The 23,900-nt window shown below is 35.5% G+C and overlaps 1 protein-coding gene and 1 pseudogene across 1 annotated transcript; both read right to left on the bottom strand.

The window, feature by feature from the left end:
* Positions 1-551: 551 nt before the first annotated feature.
* On the bottom strand, positions 552-14,871 carry LOC148199462 (uncharacterized; annotated as a pseudogene).
* Positions 14,872-22,009: 7,138 nt separating this feature from the next.
* On the bottom strand, positions 22,010-23,513 carry LOC124838491 (uncharacterized). Its single transcript, XM_088111974.1, has 2 exons — positions 22,747-23,513; positions 22,010-22,251 (listed from the first exon to the last, which is right to left on the bottom strand). The coding sequence occupies exon 1, from the start codon at positions 23,474-23,476 to the stop codon at positions 22,772-22,774; it is 705 nt and encodes a 234-aa protein (XP_087968100.1). The 5' UTR covers positions 23,477-23,513; the 3' UTR covers positions 22,010-22,251; positions 22,747-22,771.
* Between the last annotated feature and the right edge of the window lie 387 nt (positions 23,514-23,900).

Raw genomic sequence — 23,900 nt, forward strand, 5'->3', positions numbered from 1 at the left:
TAATTGGTCCTCGGGATCTGTGGAACTATCGTACATCTTGAAGTAGGGGAGGGACAAACTGCTTCGATATGTGAACTTCCAATATAGCTGGGACGAATGACAACATTCCAACCGTATGCTCCATCTTTACCGGATGCTGCTCCTTGCTTACAATAGTGCTCTCTTCTAGGATGGTCTCTGTCCCGCTTTCTCTAACCTTCATGTCGGTAGCCTGACTAGTGCTGGCAGGGGTAGAGTTTTGTTTCGTCCATTCCGCATGATCGGTCTTATCTTCTTCCACTTTAGCTTTCTCCTTGGCGGCCCTTGCCACATTCTCGGCTTTGAGGGCGGCCAACTCCCCCTCATAAAGTTGTTGCATTTCTTCCATCCATTGGTGAAGCATCCTGATCTGTCGGGTACTCTGCGTTCATATTTCTCGTGGTCACCATTCGATTTTCTAAATCACTGGGCCCCATGTTGGGCGCCAAAATGTTTCGGGTGTAGGGTCGAATAACTCCACAAAACACGTCTCCACAATTTTTCTCCTTTGTTGTGCGAGTATCTATTTTGGTTTAGTCCAAGTTCTTCACTGTTCGCTCTAAATCGAATGGAGTACCAGCTAAAGACACTCCGATACTTAAGTCAGTAATTAGTCCGGACAAGAGTCAGAGTAATATTCTCAAATTCACAAATAATGTGATTACCTATCTCTTACCTTTAACCTCTATTTATAATTTTTAAGATGAGTCTAAGATTAATGAAATTGTAATTATGATCCAATCTCAATCAATTATACTAATTGATACTTACTCTTAATCTCAATTCTTAACAACTGGAAAAGTACTTTACTATTAAGACCGATTTTTCGACCTTTACACATATATGACCTAACGACCTCTTCTTCATTGTGTATGAATTTGGAGATCGAAACGAGGCCATTCGACCATAGGGTACAACCACCACCCACCACCTTTTTGAGATATATATCCACCACTTCCATGATCATATTATATCATATAATAGGTTGAAATTTTTCATTTTTTACATTATATCGGATTGATTCCAGGTTGAAGAGCTGAAACAGGCTACACCTATACTCTTTCATATTTTAAGCGAACTACGGTAATTTGAAGTATCGCGACGTAATTTCAATTTATTTTTAAATGAAGACATATTATTGGATTGTTCGACTGACTTGTGAGATTGGTTACCGAACTGCCGGACTTGAAGAACTAAATTTGTTCGGACTTTCGTGTTAAAAATACTATACCAACCCGTCTTTTTTTGGGTCGGGCCGATTTTTTACCATCTACATTTAATGCACCAACAAAAAATATTCAAAATTTGCAACGAGATCAGATTTCTTTTACTAATTGATTTCGTCTTTCGTTAAACATTAAAAATAGATTGGTATTAATATTTTTAAATTTTTTTAATATATTTTAAAGTTTTAAAATTAATGTCCATTAATATATTTAAAAAAATAAAAATCTAGTAAAAGAAAATTGATATTTTACTTTGGATTCTACGTATACTTTGGAATTCATATTTTACTTTTGAATTATATAATCTCAATTTTTGTTAGTTTTACATTGGGAAATTGATAAGAATTTTTATTTCTGTGTAATTATAATATAATTTTTTACATACAAAAATTTTTAATTGTACAATTTTGGATTATACAATTTAAAATATTTTTTTTAATATAGTAATACTAAAGTCATTTTCTTTCGTAGAATAACTCTTGAATTGCATAATTTAAAAAATAAGTTTTTCACAAAAAAAAAATGGATAATTCGGAAGTATAGTATGTAGTATACAATCGAAAAGTAGAGTACAGAATTTAAAATTTTTGTAATGTAAAAAATAACTTGTAAACTACATAATCATAAAATTAAAGGTGACTTTGAAATTATATAACTCAAAATACTTTTCTTAATTCATTCATATCACAATATTTAGACAGAAGATAACGACAACGGAAACGACAATAGAAATAATAACAATAAGGAATAATAAGTATAAAAGAGGCAATTTGATTTTTTTAACCATCTTATAAGTGTAAAAAAGAAAGTTTTTTCTTTATGTACCTCCCTCTTTTACTTGCCACATATCCATAGTGTTGATGAAATAACAATTTTATCCCTTTCTTTTTTATGCTTCCACAACCCCAATACGTCTTCTTTCACCTATTGATGCAACTATCAATCCTTCTCTCATCACATATCACATGACCAACACTGATCAAGTTTTCAGCAAGAACTACATTGGCTCAGAAACTAAGTAATGGAACATGCATTCCTATTACGACACTGCCTCCTTTAAACTTCCACATATTTTAAATCTCTCATCTTTTTTACATGTTCCTTCACTGTCAAAGAACCTTATCAACATTTGTAAATTTGCCAAGGATAATGATGTGTACTATGAATTTATTTTTCCTTATCATTGCTTTGTCAAATCTCATGCAACTCACAAGATTTTTGTCAAAGCAAGACTTAAAGATGGACTTCATCATCTATTATATCAAATAACACTAATGTATCTCCTTCTTTTCATCTTTGGCACCATAGGCTAGGACATGCATCTAACCACGTTGTGCAACATGTTATGCGTTCTTCTGATATCGAATACACTACAAAGTTTCATTTTAATTTTCTCACTCTTGTATGCTTGCTAAGTCTCATCGATTTCCCTTTCAAAAATCTTTAACTGTGCATAATAATTCGCAAAATATTAAATGCAATTTTAAATGCAAAATATTTTTAACTAATGTTCTTCCTATTCCCACAAGTAGACTCGTCAATTTGGTCCCTTTAATATCGTTTGGTCCTGACCCACGTGGGTTAGGGCCAGAAAAGCCCACAGGGCCAAAAAGCCCCTCATAGAAAAAGTCTATAGGACCAAAAATCTATAAAAGTCCTGTGGGTTAGGGTCAACCCATAGGCCTTTTTTTTAGAATTTTTTTTTATTTTAAATACAAGAAAAAGTGTAATTAATTCTAATTTGTTGCAAATCTAAGTGTTATAATTTCTAAAAATAATTCAATTATATTTGATAGACCAAAATTACCTAATTATCTTTTTTATTATATAAAATAAATATTTATTTTTCGTACTTAAAATTCTATAAATAATCTTGTTTAAATATATAAACTATATATTGAATTTAAATTATGATATAATATTTTGTTTTTTTTAGAAGTTCTAATCTTCGACAACAATTCCATTTTTCCACATACACTGTTTCACCCCTATAATAATCTAGATTTCTTCTGCCAAAAATTAAACAAATAATTAATTTGGCCCAAAATACAAACAACAAAAAGATAATGTAAAAAAACAAAAATTCAAAGAAAACTCGTATTGAAAGGCAAAGGAATAGAAAACTCCAATAATTTAAGTGACTACTAATTAAATTCTTTCAAAAAAAAGCATTTGTACAAACCAAATTAAGACTAGAAACATCAAATTCATATTAGAGATCTTTATTTGAATTACAACTTATCATTTACTATAATAAAAAAATGTATTTATACAAAATAATTATATCTATCATCCATGAAACTTATATTGCAAAGAATATAATATAAATAACTTTTATTAACTTTATAAATAATTTTATTATAAATAATTATTTTAGTTTATCAAAACAATAAGTTTCAAAAATAATTAAATAAATAATAACATTTAATTTACAAAATATTACCAACAGAATAAAATTAATAAGATAATTATTTTAATCAAAATATATATTTAATAAGATAATAACGTTTAAGCTAATTTTAATTTATGAAAAAAATTTATTTTTACTTCTCTATTTTATAGGTATTTTATATATATATATATATATATATATATATATATATATATATATATATAAATAAAAGTATTCACATTAGTCAAAGAACAAACCACCAATAGAACAAGTTGTATGAGTAGTATAGAAATAAGTAAAAATGTAAGAATAAACTGAAAATTATTAATGAAAAACGGATAGATATTAAATGAATTGTTTATAATTAATTAACATATTTATGTACTTGATTGACTGTTTATAAATTAAAATGTAAATTTTCAATATTAATTTTTTATATCAGCAAGTTTAATTTACATAAAACCTCATTTTTTTATCTTTCTAATGGGTTATTTGACCAATTTGATTCATAAATATTTAATATATATAATATATATGAGAGAGAAAGAGAGAGAACAAAATTACAATAAATTATGTATATATAAATTATATTGTTTCTAAAATTTAATTAAAGTTTTGCAATGGGACTAAACCCACTTTAACCTTGACCCTAACCCACTTAAGAGGGAGTTTTGGGGTTGGAGTTTTTTTCTGGCCCCCTACTTGAGGGACTTCTTAAAATAGGGTTTTTTCAATGGGTTAGAGCTGACCCCGGAACCATGGATTAAATTGACACCTCTATCCAAAGTCACATAGATGCCGGGTTGGTCTGATGCCTTGCGTTCAGAGTACAATGCTTTACTTGCTAATAGTACATGGGTTTTAACTCGCCCACCTGAAGGTGCTGTTATTATTGATTGCAAATGATTTTTTTTTAACAAGTTTCATGCTGATGATTTTGTTACACACTTGTGGTTTATGTATACTTTGAAATTGTATATAGAAAAACTGATGCAAAAAAACCGTGTTTATTGCTTCAAAATAGAAGCTATTATAGCCAAACAAAATAGAAGCTATTATGTATCCCTATATTATGTATCCCTATTGACTAGGATTTATTAAAAACAGAAGCAAAATAATAAAAGAATGTTTCATTCCCTCCCTTAACTAACTATCTGCAATTACTTTATTTTGTAACGTCTCAAATTTTAAGGCATTAGTCATTGAATCTGCATTTTGTTCCTGAGTTCCACAATATATACTCTTGCTTAATTTCTTAATCTTTCACAAGGTTCTTTAAAAAAATATATCACTTTCATATGTTTATTTCTACCATGACTGGACTTTTTGAAAATTTAACAATTGAACTATTATCACGCATAATAAGAATATGATTTTAAGAGAGTTAAAAATCTCAAAAAAAATTTCATCCATATTGCTTAACATGTACTAGCGACAAAAACCATAAACTCTATTTCTATACTTGAAAGAATCACAATTTGTTGTATTTTTTTACATACGTGACACTTATCCTTAAGTGAATGAGAAAACATAATCATACGTGCTTCTAAAATACGTATGTTATTTTAGGCTTTTGACGTGTGTTAAATGTCTGACGTCATAGTGGGAGACGTAAATTGATGTATGTTGTCTTTGAACAGATGTTGATTCACGTCTGTTGCATTTATAACAGACGTCACTTAACGTCAACAACATACGTCATAAAATCAACAGACGTCAATTTATGGACTTTTTTTAAAAAAAATTCGCCGCCGTGAAGGTGACGGAGTAGACAGGTGCCCCTGTGAGGGTGAGGAGAAAAACAGTTCGAAAATCGTCGTCGTAGCTGTCCTAGAATGCGCCCAAGAACTGCACCAAAGGCCAATGAAAACGAATTTTAATCGATGTAAATGAAAGATAATGGTTCCAAACGTAATATAGTCGGTGCAAAGTGATTTTAAACGATGCAAATTGGATGAAAACTTACCTGAAGATGAACACAGTGAGAAAGAAAACTAATACTGTCGAACACGAACGAAGAAAAAACTCAAACGAAAATGCGAAAGAAAGTGAGGCTCGCATTTTGAGTGTTTGAGGTTTAAATGTGTATTTGACGTCGGCCCCTCTCTAGATCCGACGTCTAATTGGTAAAAGAATTCCCTTTTGGCACTACTTTTGGGATATTTTCGCAGTTTATTGACGTATGGGAAAGAGGATCTGTCGTCTAATGTGTATTAGACGACGGACCCTGCTATATTCGACGTCTAATGTCTACAAAAGTGACCTTTCAATTTTGATTTTACAGCTTCTGGTAGTGGATTTGAAGTCTGATTTGGGGGGCACCGATGTTATTTTCGGACCTTTTTGACGTCTGATCTGGGGTCCTGACGTCTAAAGAAGGATTTGACGTCTGATTTGTGGGGGGACGCCTAAAGGAGGATTCGACGTCTGATCCTGAAGGAACTGACTTCTATAATAAAGTTTTATTTATAAAAATATCACCGATCATTTTTTATATCAGATTTTCAATGATCGAACATTATATGTATAACGTTAAAGGTCCTTTCTACACTATTGTTTCCTACCTATAAAAAATTCTATAACTTGAACTTTCTTTTAGATATTGTAGGATTGTTTTAGCCACATGCAAGTGTAATTCAGTAGGTTTAAACATTATATGCTACTTAGACTCAACTAAACATGATATTTGGCCAGGTAGCAGTCAGATACATTAAGCTTCCCACAATCTATATTTGAAGTGAATATCCTCCACCGTTGCACTGTCACTATCTTTATTAATCTTACATCCTGAAACAAGTGGGCTCTTCATCACAAGTTTGCTCTCAAACATTGACATTTTTTCAAAACATCATTTGCATATTTCTGCCGACACATGATGGCAACCTCAAAGTGCTCTTGAATAGCCATCCAAAACGTGCAGTGAATGGAAGCAGAACAAGTGTATGATGCAGTGGAGTTTGGAAGGAAAGAAAGATGCAAAGATGGAATGTGTTTTAATATAATTTATTATTATCCAAACTAATTTGAAGTTCCTAAATTTTAATTATTAATAGTTTAATCTCTATTCTGTATATGATTTTGTTAAAATGATGTATTGTAAATTTTATTAGTAAAAGAATGAGTTTTAATTAGAATTTAGAAAAATGAAATAAAGAAACTTTTAACATAAATTTAGATATTTAATTTTTTTATAATTTTTAAAAATATATTTTAATTTTATCAACTTTATTTTATTAGCATTTAAAAAATTAATAAATATTTTATTTGTAATAAAACTATAAACTTTTTTTTAGTTAATCTTAAAACCGACCCTGTTGTTTTAGTTAATTATATATATAATTATTCGTAGTGTCGGTAGACTGACACTACAATTAAACTTTTTTTTGTTTTTCATATTAAAAGCAACTGTTTAATCGACGCTATGTAATTATAAATAATTAAATATTTAAATTTTAAGCGGGTTACACCAATGCAATTTTTTTTTATAATAAATTAATATTAAATTTGTAGCGTCTTTTTTTAGCATGGATTTAGTTGATGCCAGCCAATAAGATGTTAGTTTTGGTGTTTTTTGTTTCTTTTTTGTCAGTTTTAGGCTGATGTTAACTTCTGTTTTCCTTGTAGTGTAATTTGTAATTCGTATGAATTTAGCTACAAATCCGTCTATATGAACTTCTTTATGCATAAATCTGTATAAACTTATGCGTAGATTTGAAAAGTTACAAGTAATAATTACATACAAATATATATTTTACCTGTATATTCGTTTATTCTAAGGAACTAATTTTACCTGTATAATTTTAGTAAATAATTAATATTAATTTTTTTCATAGATAAAAGCCTATAGTGGAAGAGTATAGTCTTCGTAGTCTTGTTAATAGCACAACACAATCACCACCAAAAAAGAGAGAAAATGGGATAGTGATGGAGATTGATGAGCAAGGAGAAAACTACATACTATCACAAAGGGAAAAAATGAATAAAAATTTATAACAAGGTTTTTTTCAATATAAGTGACAATATATATATTTAATTATAAATGTCTCCAATTTATTCAAATTTCATATTTAATATTGTACAGTAAATAATATTTAATTACTAAATTATTGAAATGATATATACATATTCACACACATATGAAAAGGATTAAATTATCCAAAGTTCATCTTCAACCTTCATTTTTTTTTAAAAAATTATTAATTAATCACTAGTGCAGAAACGGCTTTTTACGTCCGATATTTTGGCCTTTTGACGTCCGGCGTACGCCGGACGTCTATGCGGTAGACGTCCCTCAGACGTCCGTCCTGGCACGACGGACGTCTATATGAACGTCCGCTGCCTGAGGACGGACGTCTATATGAACGTCCGCTCTGCCTGAGGACGGACGTTTATATAAACGTCCGCTGCATCAGGACGGACGTTTATATGAACGTCCGCTGCCTCAGGACGGACGTTTATAATAAACGTCCGCTGCCTGAGCACGGACGTTTATTATAAACGTCCGCTGTCTGAGGACGGACGTCCATATAAACGTCCGCTGCTGTCTGAGGACGGACGTCTACCTTGCTGAGTTCTTTTGGTGTAGGGCTGGGGTGGGACGTCCGTATGTGCACAGACGGACGTCTATAGACGTCCGACTGTACACTAACGGACGTCTAGTGGGCGTTTTTTTTTAAAAAATTTGTTTGTTTTTTCAATAGAACCACACCTGAAAAACAGAAAAATGTCCCAGAACAATTCTCCAATAACATAAATATGCGTTTTATATAAACAAAATTCTACTTAATGTTCAATCCACTACCAAACTATTAACATAAAAATAAAACTAAAACCAAACAATGTTCAATCAAGAAGAAATATAACTATTCCTAACTCCATCTTTGTAGAAGATAAGCGGTCCACTCCTGCCTTATCTGGTTAATTGTGTCCTCTGTAATAGGCGATGTAGTCTTGAAGCGCTGCAAAATTCAAGAAAGATTCATTATTGTTTCATATATAGTTGAAGATGATTTTGATTTGTAATGTATTGAAGGTATACATCATTACCTCATTCCAGTCATCTGTAATGACAGCTCGAATGATGGTCTTAATCCAACACATCACATAGAAGCCACATTCCCATGAATCTACTTGCTGGTTACACTAAAATAACAAACTAAATAGTTAAAAATTTAGATCATTCAATAACATAAATGAATTAGAAACTATAAATGACTTACAACCTTTGGATACAAAATTTGAACCAATTGACCACGAGATTTACCAATAACTCTGTACAGATTGAAAACACAAAGTATAATTAATATGACTATTTTATCATAAAAGTTGAAGGTTAACATCAAATTGAAGTCATTTTTTGGAGAAACACTTACCCTTGAAGCATGGTTCTCAAGTCACTTTTCATCTTCCTGTGCAACGAACAAAACCATATAATTTTACATTGTTTGGGAATGATAACCATCAGCTGCCAGTGAGACCTATCACGAAGGACAAATAGTTATTCAACTAATTAAGGAAACTATAATAATAAACTGACCACATATAAAAACACGTACCCGTCAATGTATGGCACAAGGTATACGTCTCTTTTGGACTCATCCATCCATGTTTGCAAATAATGTTGTCTGTTTTGAAGTGTGTTACCAGACGGTTGAATGGTCTGAGGTTCAACAAATCCGTACATGGAAGACCGACCTTGGTCTACAACGATTGTGTCCATGTACCTAAAACAACAAAGTTAAGTCGTTAGAAAACTATATAAGAATGTAAATAAAAGTAATATCAAAGACCAAATTGACTAACTTACATGCACCACAGCTGAATGATGGAAATATTCAACATCCTGTCTCCCTCAATCACCTCCAATGCATCAGAAAATGTGATATAAACTGGCACATGTGGGGGAAGACCAAATACCCTCAAATCCCAGTATAGTTCTAATGATGCTTTCTTCAATCTGGGTAATTTTGTCACTAACTTTGATATAGGATCATCCTCTGCTTCAGCCATGTCATCATCTTCATGTATGACTGTATCATGAATTGGCTGCTTCTGAGGACGTGTGAACTGAAGATAAGAATTTACGTCAAAGCTTTATAAACAATTATATGAAGACAATTAACATAGAAATACTAAGGAAAAAGACATTATACCTGTGGAGTCGCGATGTGGGACATGATCAATGCTCTAGGCCAGGCAATAAATGTTCCTATGGCCTCCCCCACAAAGTTAATTTCTGGAGTGGGTACAGGCACCTGAGCCTGGGGATCCCGAACCTCGTCAATGGTCACACGCACGTGCTGGGGTAATATGGCAACACCATGAATGGTCTCCCCTCCCTCAAGCACTCGTCCGACAGCCACAATGCGTGGGGGATCCCCATCAACCAACAGCTCATATTGACCGCTATACTCATTGGGTTCTACAGCAGAGCATGATCCTCTAGTGCTGACACGAGGTGCTGTGGGAGTTTCATCGGCCCCCATGTGGCCTTGCGTCATGGAATGCAGCTTTTCTTCAAGCGCTCTTTGTATTTGTTTTTGTTCTTGTAGCTGATCCATGAATCGTTGCTCCATTGATCTCATGCTTTGGTTGAGTCTTTCCTCCCACTGAAGATCCAGCTGCCTCAGTGTCTCCTGACTCATTGATTGGGGGGTTTTCTGTGTAGGGCCAAAATAGTCACGAAGACCAATCGCCCCTGGAACTCCACGTACACGTCCTGGGTGCTCGGGCCTTCCAATGGCCGTTGTCAGAATGTCGTCCCTACCTTGGCCAGCAAATGTGCCCTGAGTCTGCTGCTCAACCAACTCATCCTGCACATAAAAAAACCAAGTTACTTAGAAGACATGTTGTGATAGATACACAATCAAATAACTGCTTAAAATTTGAACTTACAATTCTCTGTGAGATCAAGGCAGCTGAGGAAGATGTCATGTTCCCATCAGATTTAGTCCGAGCAGCCTTCCACAACTCGTACCTAGCAGGTGTAGGTGCTAGGTCAGGCGACTCAAGTCCCAAGGCATCGACTCTAGACTTTCTCAGTTTCTTCTCGAGTTTTGCATATCCACCTCGTGATAACAAGTGGGGTGTGTCGTTTAGCCTTTGTCTTTCTTGGGCGGCTAACCTTTTATCCTGTGAAACCATGTATATAAGTAAGTCTAAAATCATAAAAACTCAATGAAAGATGATCTTAAGAAACATACCTTCCATTCTTCAGACTCTCTAGATGCACGAAACTGCATCCAATCCTCCTCTGTGAAGGTATAATGCTGAGATGGATTTTCATGTTGTCTATCTCCAAAGACATATAGTCGTGTCAGCCTTGTCTTGAAATCCCTAAATCTTATCGCTATATGCGATAACACTTTCCTTCTGATTTGCAATGTGTTTGGAATATCAAAATGTTGCTGTTTAAAACAAAAAACTTGTTACCAAGAGAAAAGTTAACAGATAAGTATATCACAAATTGCATGAAGTCTAAACATACCTGAACATCTTGCCATAAGAGGTTCTTGTCGACCTCTGGGACGTCATCCCAACATGCATGAAGGATAGAGACATGACTTTTTGCTAACTTGCCCAGATAACTCCTAAACCTATCAGCATTTGGCCCTGATGGATGACCTGATCTGGGGTCAATGTCAACATGCCTCCTCTGACCATCCACGCGTCCGGATGTCACATCTGCCATTCGGGTGACGCCTCGTCCACGTCTGCTCTTTCCCGATCCTGAGTCTGAGGCCGACATACCTGAAAAATTAGACAACGTTAGTAATAATTCAATTATGATGAACATACATATAAAGTCAATAAAAGTGAAAATATTAACCTATTAATTAATTGTTTTTTCCCAAATGCCTTCGTTGTGATCACTACGAATTGCTTGCTTTACATCGGCAACGTCATCAACTGGGTCTTCAGTGGGTCTACATGCAACAGATGTTGTCTCAAGTATATCAAGAGAATCGTCATCATCATGTCCATGCATGTTTCTACCTTCTAAAACCACTGACCATTTGTTATTCGATGGATCACTTACGTAGAATATTTGTCTTGCTTGACTAGCCATGATAAATGGTTCATCAGTGTAATTCATCTTGTTCAAGTCTACCAATGTGAAACCAAGGTCATCCATCATGACACCAGAATTTATATCAACCCATTTACACTTGAAAACTGGTACTCTAAAAGTAACGTAATCAACTTCCCATATTTCTTGTATTATTCCAAAATAACTGATGGATGCTGTGATTGGATTTTTGTCTTTAGAACTAGCAAAGTGCACAGACTCAGCTTGTAGTGTGACGCCACTATTTTGAACTCTGCTTTTGTCATCTTCTACCTTTGTCTGAAAAGAAATATTGTTTATATAGTACCCACCATATGTAATGACCTCTGTGTTCGGTCCACGAGATAACCTCAATAAAGTTTCAGAAACATGTGGAGTCGCATACACCTTTTTCTTAAACCATCCCAAGAAGGTTTTCACATGTTCATTAAGATGCCATTTTTCACTCATTTTTGGGTTTGCTGCCTTTATTTCATTAACGTGGTCAGAAATGTAAGGAATCACATCAACAGTGTTGTTTAAGACGTACAAATGAGCTTGGTCAATTTGTTTTCTGCTAACACTTTGAATTGTCACACCTCGAACACCCTTACCTTCACATTTTCCTTCGTTTTTGCTCTTGGGAAGACCGACGGGTTCACAAGATGGCATATAACTTGAACAAAATTCAATGGCTTCTTCTGCAACGTATCGCTCTATGATTGAAGCTTCTGGTCTATACTGATTCTTGACATATCCCTTTAAGATCTTCATGTATCTTTCAACTGGGTACATCCACCTTAAGAAGACCGGCCCACATATTCGAATTTCTCTGACTAGATGAACAATCAAATGTACCATGATGTCAAAAAAGGAAGGTGGAAAATACATCTCCAATTGACATAGTAGTCTTATTCCCTCATTTTCCAATTCATCTAAACCTCGAGGGTCAACAACTTTCTTGCAAATGGCATTAAAGAAAAAACTCAGACGTGTCAGAATACCCCTAACAGAAGGAGGTAATATGCCTCGAATAAGAACCGGTAACAATTGTTGCATCAATACATGACAATCGTGAGACTTTAAACCAACTAGCTTTAAGTCTTGCATAGACACAAGGTTACTAATATTTGAAGAATAACCTTGCGGAACCTTCACACTTCTTAAACAGTTACAAAAACTTTGTTTTTCTTTTTTGGAAAGTGTGTGACAAGCTGGGGGCAGATAGGTGCGTCTTCCTATTATCTGTGGATGTAACTCAGATCGGATTCCCATGTCAGCCAAATCTTGTCTTGCCTTTATTCCGTCTTTGCTCTTCCCTTTGACGTTTAATAAAGTTCCGATGACACTGTCACAAACATTTTTTTCAACGTGCATCACATCAATACAATGTCTAACATCAAGTTCACACCAATATGGAAGCTTAAAAAATAGATCGTTTCTTCCAAATGTTCTTTGCAGAGGTACTTTTATGATGTTTTCCAAACACAATGTCAATGTTTTTGACTTCGTTGTACACCTCTTGACCATTCCGGGGTCTGCACACAACCTCATCCTCAGCACTTCCATTAAATGCTTTTTTCAATCTACGATAAGGATGATTACGAGGAAGAAATTTTCGATGTCTTGTATATACTGTCTTCTGACCATGCTTCAACTGAAGGTAACTAGTGTTTTCTTCACATATGGGACATGCAAAATGACCTTTAACACTATAACCGCTCAAGTTTCCATATGCTGGGAAATCATTTATAGTGCAAAACAACATTGCACGCAAACGGAACTGTTCCTGAACATGTGAATCAAACACGTCGATGCCTTCTTCCCACAACAATTTCAAATCATCAATTAAAGGTGCTAAGTAAACATCAATGTCATTTCCAGGTTGTCTAGGACCCGATATCATCATGGTCAACATCACATATTTTCTCTTCATGCACAACGAAGGAGAAAGATTGTAAATCATCAACATAACTGGCCACGAACTGTGTTTGCTACTTAAGTTTCCATAAGGATTCATACCATCAGTTGCAAGTGCAAGCCTTAAGTTTCTTGGATCTGCACCAAATTCAGGGAATTTGTCATCAATCTTTTTCCATTGTGGAGAATCAGCAGGGTGTCGAAGAAGATTATCGCACTTTCTTTCGTCAGAGTGCCATTTAAGGTTCTTTGCATCTTCTTTAACAGAGAACATACGTTTGAACCTAGGTATTATAGGCAAATACTACATGACCTTAGCAGGTGCACCATCATTACCTTCATTACCAGTGACTCTGTCAGATTTCTTTTTAAAACGGGATAAACCACATGTTGGACAATAGTTTAACGAAGCAAACTCCTTTGTGTACAAAACACAATCATTAGGACAAGCATGTATCTTTTGATATTCAAGACCCATTGGACATAAAATTTTTTTGGCCTCGTAATTACGAATAGGTAGAGTATTATTTTCTGGAAGCATCTCCTTCAACAACTCCAACAACTCGGTGAAACTTTTATCGGTCCATCCATTCCTTGCTTTTAAACTAAACAACTTTAAAGTTGAAGACAAGCGTGTAAAGTTTGAGCATCCTGGGAACAACGGTTGCTCTGAATCATTAATAAGAGTATCATACAAATTAGCCCTTCCAAAATTATCTTCACCGACATCACGTATCATGTCCTCTAAATGGTCACTCATCCATTCTTCCACATAATTTGTTCCTCGTGACGTGGTAGGCTGCTCAAGTACTTCTCCATGCCAAGTCCAAACGGTATAAGTCCTCATTATGCCGTACATGAATAGATGGTCACGCACATTGCCTAAGTCTTGGCGTATTTGATTAAGACAACGCACACAAGGACAAAAATATGTCCCGTTGACAGACTTAGCATTTTGTTCAACGTATTGCAAGAACTGCGAAACACCCTTGTCATATTCTTCACTCATGCGACGTTCGTTCATCCATCTTCGATCCATACTATGTTCGTAAAATCATCAGTTCAAGTGTTTTAACTCTCACAAGGTTAGGCCCTACCCATTCAAAAAAATTAATTTTCATAATTTGCTCAGCCACGTGCATTGAAGTCTACGTCATAAAATTGATACAATTTCGGCAGCATTTCGCATTGGTCTCCAAAATACACGAAATGAGAGTAGTCAACGATGACCACAATCAAATATGCATCCGGAGAACAACACAAGTACTGAACCGAAATTTCATCAATCTTATCCTTAAACTCCAATTGACATGGTATTGCAAATTATGAAAATTAATTTTCTCAAACTGTCCAATCGGACAATTCAAAATTTAACACAAACGATTAAAAGATTAATCGTTTGTCTTAAATTTCAAACGGGAACTAAGTGTCACTCAATGTATGGCAATAACTAATACACATTTTACACAATAACACATACATGCATACACAAAATTTAACAGTCAAAAACGTCCATACACTAATACACATTTCGCATTAATCGTTTAACACAATAACATAACTAATACACATTTTACAGTCAAAAACGTCCATACACAAAATCCACATACATGCATACACAAAATTTTCAACCAACAAGCTAACCTGAAAAGTAGATTCCAAATGAGAAGGAGGGAAGTGGAGGAGTAAACGGCCTAACACGCAGTCCAAAAAGAGTCAAGGAAGCCGCCCAAGAACACGCAAGAGTCTGCAAAAAAACGGACCCAAAACAATTTTTAATCGGTTCAAATCAAAGACATTTCATCACAGAGCAATGTAATCGGATTAAATGTAATTTTAAACGGTCCAAAAGTGAGAAAACCAACCTCGAATATCAACGGCGCAGCAGCAGAGTCGGCGTTCGCGGGGAAGAAGAGGAACAGTGAATGGTCTCGGTTCGCGCTTCCCATTTTAATGATCATAGACGTCCGGCCCACGTGGGCCGGACGTCTATAATATTATAGACGTCCGGCCCACCACTAATATGACGTTGTAATGAATTTAAAATTGAATTTCGCGGGGCTTTAAACGTCCGTTCACATGGCGCGGACGTCTATAATTTTATCAACGTCCGTCCCAAGACGGACGTCTAAAATTCTGATGAAACCTAAACGATTCAACAACCCATGTCAGTCCTCTGAACGTCCGTCCTGTGGGGCGCGGACGTCTATAATATTATAGACGTCCGCGCCCCTCAGAACGGACGTTCAGAGGACTGACAGAGTGGCTGGGGTAATAATTACTTTAAGTCCGCTGAACGTCCGTCCTGTGGGGCGCGGACGTCTATAATATTATAGACGTCCGCGCCCCACAGGACGGACGTTCAGAGGACTGACAGAGTGGCTGGGGTAATAATTACTTTAAGTCCGCTGAACGTCCGTCTTTTGGGGCGCGGACGTCTATAATATTATAGACGTCCGCGCCCCACAGGACGGACGTTCAGCGGACTTAAATCAATTAGTACACCAGCCACTCTGTCAGTCCTCTGAACGTCCGTTCTGAGGACGGACGTTCGGGCTCTCCCAGGACGGACGTTCGAGGTTAATGAACGTACTCGCCACGCGCACGGACGTCCGCTCACCTCAGGACGGACGTTCCAGGACTCAAGCCAATATTATAAACGTCCAGCTCGACCCAGGACGGATGTTCAGAGGATGACAACGTTAGCCTATAAAACGTCCGTGCCCATGCGACGGACGTCTATAATACTATAAACGTCCAGCTCGACCCAGGACGGACGTTCAGAGATTGAAAACGTTAGCCTATAAAACGTCCGTGCCCTTGGGACGGACGTCTATAATACTATAAACGTCCAGCTCGACCCAGGACGGACGTTCAAGGATTGACAACGGCAGCCTTTAAAAACGTCCGTCCCCTTGTGACGGACGTCTATAATGTTATAAACGTCCAGCTCGACCCAGGACGGACGTTCAGAGATTGACAACGGCAGCCTTTAAAACGTCCGTCCCCTTGTGACGGACGTCTATAATGTTATAAACGTCCGTCTCGACCACGGACGGACGTCTATAGTTCCACTTATTTACTATTATGCCACCGGTCAATTATATACGTTGGGGATTCGTTGGACGGACGTCTATTGGGGGACGTGAAAAGCCGTTTCTGCACTAGTGAATGTTAATTTGGACAAATAATATCCCTCTTAAATCTTGTTGATTGTAGTTTCTTGTAAGCTGCAAGCTAATTAATATGGATTGTTGATTGAAAAATAATACTAAAATGATTTCAATGTTGCACGAAAGTTGACGTTACTGTGTGGTGGAAAAGCAAGGCAAAATAGAAAACAAACATAAAATTGAAGAAAAAATTACATTGACAATTAGAATTTGATGAGAGATTGCATTGTAATTGAGGAGGAGAATATGCACTGAGTTGATAATGTTGACATTACTCTTATTTTCTCTGTGGAAAGGGACACCAATCTTATTTAAGTGTTTAAGTTTTGTAGTATGTGAGCAAAGTTCATGCACAAAAGTCTTCATAATAAGTATTTGTTATTAGCGTAACATTGCCTCTGTATATGCAATTTGCAAACTTTGAAAAGGAAGACTTCGTTCTTGCTTACATGTAAGATTTGTTTAATACTTTTATTATAACTCAACGACGTTTTCTGTATTTACATTAATATTTTCGAAGTTGGTGTTTTCTAACCAGACAAGCCCGCATGATGCCAAACTGCACAAACCCTAAGTTGCAAAGAGTGATTCCTACATTGGTTTCCAAGTTAGACAATAATCTGCAATTGGTTATAATTTTTAGGAGGAATAGAATTTTTAAGCACAGTCTCTCTCCACATTTTGTCAAGACTCTTTTATAACTTATTGATAAGCACTGATTTTAGTGGTTTTCTCATTGCGTGTTAAGGTCGTAATATAATTCTATAAATATTGAAAAATAATATCAATTTTACTCTTACATGTTATATAAGTAAATTCGTAGATAATTTTAATATTTCTTTTTTTTTGCATAATTTTATACAAAAAAAAAGATTAATTCATATTTTATGCAGAAATATTTTCACCATAAATTCATTTCATATGAAAAATCTAATGAAATTCTTGCCAAGAATTTTCAAAAGAAAATATGCTGGAATTTCCCACCAAAATATTTTATATAAAAGAAAATGCGGTAATAAAGCTTTTTATAGTACTATAGGAATGACTTTAATTTTACACCCTTCTCTCTATTAAAATTAGAGATGACTGATTGGCCTACAGTTTTTTTTTAAAAAATATGGGATAGACTGAGTATTTTAACATGATAGATCACTTAAGGTCATCTTTTGCATAAACCACAATCTACATGAACCAACAACAAACTGACTCGCATTTGATCAACATAATCTACTTTAACTTAAATTTCAAAAATTCAGTATCACTAATATAACTTACTCGTTTAATCTAGTTTAAAATAATTTCTATCTTAAATAAACTTGTATTTAAAAATTATAAATTACAAAATTATGAGTATCACTTACTTTAAGAAATTGACTAATAAAATTATTATTTATACTATTTTAATTAAATAAAAATAAAATTGTTAAAATCTTACGTATAGTATTTTTCAAGAAAAAAATTACAAACCAAATACTTTCTTATGTGAGCCACAGGTCACACTTAAAAGTCAAATAAATTAGCCCTAATTTCTTATGTAGAGTTTCCCAATCTCACTTGTCTTTTATAGACCAGAGTAGGTCAAAAGAGAATGATTATTCACATTGTCATCTTTATAGTTGTCAAAATGGATGATAATTCACAGACCAACTCGGTCTACTACAAGTTTGAACTGGCTTGAGTTTAAAAAAATTATATTTTTCTTTATACGGGTCAAATTTCAACCTAACTTATTTAAATCTACGAGTTGAATCTGTGGTGGATTAGGTTGGCCCACCAACCACCTACCTAATTTATTTTTTTAAAATTTAATTTTAATTTTATAAAAAATATTTATTATTATTTTTTGTTTGAAAAAATTATTTAAGTTTCCTATTTCCAAAACTAATTAAACATCCCATGTTGGGAGTGAAAGTGAAATTTGAGAGTGAAATTTGTTTAGATTTGAATTATAGAAAGTTTGTAATTTTTTTTATTTAAAAAAAATTATAATTAAGTGAACTGAGTGAGTCAATCTGTTTACCCACCAACCCATAATGGGTTGAATTGAGTTCGAATTTTTCTAATTCGCAAATAAATGAATCGGGTTGGGTTGACTCATTAAGTGATCAACCATGATAGACCGGGCCGGGTTGGATCAAATAACTCATTTTGACCGGGCTAATCATCTCTTATTAAAATTTCAAAATATTAATTTATATTAATTTAAATAAAAATTAAAATGAGCATAATATTAAAAATATATTTTATTTAATGTCAATTTAACTTATTAATTTAAACACAAATTAAAATAAAAGTGTATTAAAATCAATGGCATTAAATTATTATAACTAAAAATTAATTTAAAAGTTAATTATAAATGAACATCAATTTAATCAAAAACTAATTTGGGTCGGTTTTTAAAAGTTCACATTAATAATTTTTTTTTAATTTTAAAATCGTCTACAGATGTGCAATATGAAAAGTTTATATTAAATATCTATTTTTTATGGTGAAAAAAAAATCTTGAAATAAAAAATGGTTTATAAGCATTTTAAAATGGTGTACATCTATATTGCACTAGTGACATTTTTCGAAGTACTTAAATTTAAGTGGTTTTCCTTCCTTATTTAGGAACACATCACCTGCACCTCTCATTCCAATTTTTGAACAATTTTCTCCAACGGTTTCCTCCCAAATTTATTAACAGAATTTGTATAATAACATGTCACGATTTCGATATCATGAATCAAGTCAAAGTGGTTGTGACTGAACAAAGAACAATACAAGAGTTTTCAAAAAACATATGTTGTCTATTGGACTTCCATCAAAGTTGTTTATAAACGATCACAAGAAAGCGATAACCTATCATATCAATTTATCAGCAGGGATATAATCTGTTACAATGAATTTTATGTCCGAAATTGTGAGAAATATCTTGTAATTATCATCTTTATAAGATAAATTATATATTCATTTATATATTATAAATTCCTTTTATTTGATATAAATCTTCAATACATTCTCAAGACTAAATATTAGTAATTGGTTCAGTAATCATAATGATACGAGAGATTTAATAAATAACAGATTTGGGTACAATAAATTATAATATTATCTTAAGATATAAATTTTAACCTAATTAATCTTTAACTATTGATTTACATCATCTATATATTATAAATTTGTTTTATATGTGTACTGATAAGTCCTCCCAGCATAGACCGAGCGAGCGGTTAACAAGGCCGCCTCCCAAAATGGCAATCAGGACCAAGGCCGCTCAAGCGCCACAAGGCCGAGCGTTCACCCCTGTTGAGTACCAAAGTCGAGCGCCCACCCTGGACGACTCGCATAACACAAGAACCGGACGTCCGCATGAGCGTCCGATCACTCAAAGGGACGTCCAAGATGGAACGTCCGTCCAGAGTGAAATGACCGCCCAAAAATGGAAAACAGAACGGGCGTCCAGCCATTTGGACGTCCGCCCTAAGATGGCAATCAAGACCGAACGCCAAATAAACATTGGTCCGAGTTTGCATGGATCCAGCGGTTTTCCAAAAAGACGCCCATCCAGGCACGGACAACCCCTTCGCACAATAAAATTATGCTCGGGCTTCGGGGGCTTATGTACTGATAGGTCCTCCCAGCTTAGGACACGCCCGTCCGGTAATCCGGACGTCCGCCAAATAGTCTAGGATCGACCGTCCTTAGAAACCGGACGACCGTCCAAGAACGTCCGCCCAGGAATCAGGACCGAACGAGCGGCCAACCATCCGAGAAGTGGAGCGTCCGCCAATGCGGAGCGTCCGCCAGTGCGGAACGTCTGCCCAATGAGGAGCACGTCCGCCCAATGAGGAGCGTCCGCCCAATGTGGGGCGTCCGCCCAGAGGAGGACGTCCGCCCAAGAGCTGGACGCCCACCTAGGGTAACATCCCTGACCGACTATCATTCCCAACCGGCGCACTTTGCTGACTACACGGTTAAATGCTAGTGACACATTAAAGTCCTTAACGAAGATTAAGGTATTATTGGGCCGTCCCCAGGCCCACAAAAGGTAAAAGCCCATTACAACTCACTATAAATAAAGGTCTCAGGTATGAACTCTGGACTAACTTGAATAACGATGCATACACGCATCACAATCGCTCTGTCATATTACTGACTTGAGCGTCGGAGTGCCTTTAGCAGGTACCCGGCCCCTCCCCAACTGGAAGGTTGGAGCAGCGCCGAGGAGAGGGAGGACGCCCGCCCAGCTTGGAGCTGAGAGCAAGGATCATCCGCCAGGAGTGGAGGACGCCCGCCCAGCTTGGAGCTGAGAGCAAGGATCATCCGCCAGGAGTGGAGGACGCCCGTCCAGCTTGGTGCAGAGAGCAAGCGTCCGGATTGGAGGACGTCCGCCCGGTTTGAAGCACAAAGTAATCGTCCATATTGATGCCGCCCGCCAGTGAAGCTTGCTTCGGTTCGTGGGATCCAGCTGAAAGTGTCCGCCCGTTTCCGACGTTCGTGAAAGACCGTCCGCCCGGCGTTCGAGACCATTCATCCGTTCGGCCTCAGTATTCGTCGTCTGCCTTCAACAGTAAGCTCGTGTGTTTTTGCAGGGTCCGCCCGGACCAGCCGAAACATGTAATTGAGATAGATCTCAGATTCCACATCATTCTATTTTTTTTTTCATACGCAAGAATATATAGACAAAATTTATATATGAAAGAATAAAAATTTAACAGCAGTGATTGGAAGGTTGCTACAGTAATTAACAGCATTTCTCCTACATCTGGCGCAGTTTAATGTAGTTCTCAAGCAAATTACAGTACTGGTGTCGTTGATTTTTAATTCGATACATAACAACTGTTAATAAGTCTGACATAATATTATAGATTCAAAAATAAGAATTCCAAATTTAAATAAATGAAACACAGCCATTTTTACAGTAATCAAAATCTGTCCAAGTTATACTAGAGTAAAAGTATATTTAGATTTTTTTTTTATATTTACCTATTTCTTATTGGCATCCGTTATGTCACTGCTTGTCATGTTGCTAATACTTATTCTTGTAAGTATAATTATTTTTATAGTAAAATGACAATAATTACTTTGTTAACAAATTACTATAATTTGTTACAGTCACATCGATTGCAGAAAAATAATCTGAAACTACGAGGTGCGTCATTTTCTTTTCACGTTCGAGTTTCTTACATGAGAAACTCTTGGAGGAGACTATACCAAAATATATAGAAAATTTAAATGGAAATTTTGAAAGTGAAAAAAATCAGGGCATTTATTTATTATATGATATAATAACTGGGCAAAGACCACGTGGATCATCAGATCAGAACAGTGCATAAAAACATTGAATATTTAAAATACAAAATAAAAAAGAAAGCGAAACCAAATAAACACAACTTTCGTAAAACACGTTCCTCTCTTCACTGTATAAACCCTATGGTGCTTCTTCCTTCCATCAATCCATCCCCTTTATTTGCACACGTTCTTCTTCAGATCCTGAAAAGCCACACGTATGCACGTATATCATTATTTTATCATAAAATTCGTGGAGAAAGTTTTCACGTTAGGTATATCTAATGCATCCTAAAACGATAACAAGTTTTTTTCCTACACCTATTGAAGAGGGACAAAAAAATGAACGAAACAAAACATATAACCTCTACAAAAGGAGGGAAAGATTAAAAAAACAAAAGTATATGGTAAATGTAGAACATAAAAAGTTAAGATTGTTGTAAGATATTCATAGAAGTCCAAAATTTAAGGTTTTTTTGTTTTTTAAATTTATTATTATGTTCAAGGAAGGGTCCAAATGCAGCAGTGAGATGATATCTATAGATAATTAAATATTTCATACTTTCATGATAATAGAAAATATAGTTGTTATTGCTATGCACTACAAAATTGTAGAAGTTTTATTATAGTTGTGATTTAAAAAGCTTGATAGAAAGAACATGGAAAGCATAGAGGTTTTGTATACGAAGCTTAGCTTACCATGGGGTGGTATAGTAAATCGTGTCTAGTAGTGGTGAGGGGGAGGTGGTGATGAATAGACGTATGGTGGTGGAGGAGACTTGTAATAGTAAGCTGGGGGTGGAGGAGAAGGGTACTTGTATGGTGGTGGTGGAGGAGATGGGTACTTGTAAGGAGGAGGAGGAGAATTGTACTTGTAAACTGGTGGTGGTGGAGAGGGGTACTTGTATGGAGGAGGTGGAGGAGAAGGGTATTTGTAGGGTGGTGGAGGTGACTTGTATTTGTAGACTGGGGGTGGAGGAGATGGGTACTTGTATGGTGGTGGTGGCGGAGAAGGATACTTGTAGGGTGGTGGTGGAGACTTATACTTGTAAACCGGTGGTGGTGGAGACTTGTACTTATAAACCGGTGGTGGTGGAGACTTATATTTGTAAACCGGTGGGGGTGGAGACTTGTACTTATAAACCGGTGGTGGTGGAGACTTGTACTTGTAAACCGGCGGTGGTGGAGATTTGTACTTATAAACCGGCGGTGGTGGTGACTTGTACTTGTAAACTGGCGGTGGTAAAGGATAGTGATAAGGATGTTTGGGTGGTGAGTATTGGTATGGTGGTGGCGAGTGGTGGTAGTAAGGGGTAGGTGGAGGAGATGAATAGGGGTAGTTATCATCTGCAGAGGTTTGAGATGGCAAGCTTAGAGACAGTATTGCCAACACAAGAGTAAGAGTAACAGAGGCCATTGGAGACCCCATTTTCTCAAAACTTCAAAAATGGTTTTGTTGTGCTGTTAGCAATGTATGGAACCCCTATATATAGTTTTTTTTTCACCATGCTTACACCGACTCGTTAATCATCTTGGAAGCATTGCCTTTGACTTGATCTATTCAACTTAACCCCATTGAAAATTTTGGAATCTTCATATGTTTATATAAGGCAGTAAAGTACGAAACCTTAAATTAATGTTAAATATCTCTCATAGATTCACTGTTGCAGCGAATACCTTATATTAGAATTATTTTATGTGTTAGGTACGGTTAAACAATCCTAATCCATCTAGTTATATTATAGTTATATAACGAAACAAACATTGCAGACTATGATTTGAAATCCTCGTTTGGGGTTATAATCTCATTATCGCTTATACGGTGAAGGTTAATGTTTTGATTCCGAATGACA

This window comes from Vigna umbellata, chromosome 4 (genome assembly GCF_029865625.1).
Source record: "Vigna umbellata cultivar VRB3 chromosome 4, Vumbellata_1.0, whole genome shotgun sequence".
Lineage (NCBI taxonomy): Eukaryota > Viridiplantae > Streptophyta > Magnoliopsida > Fabales > Fabaceae > Vigna > Vigna umbellata.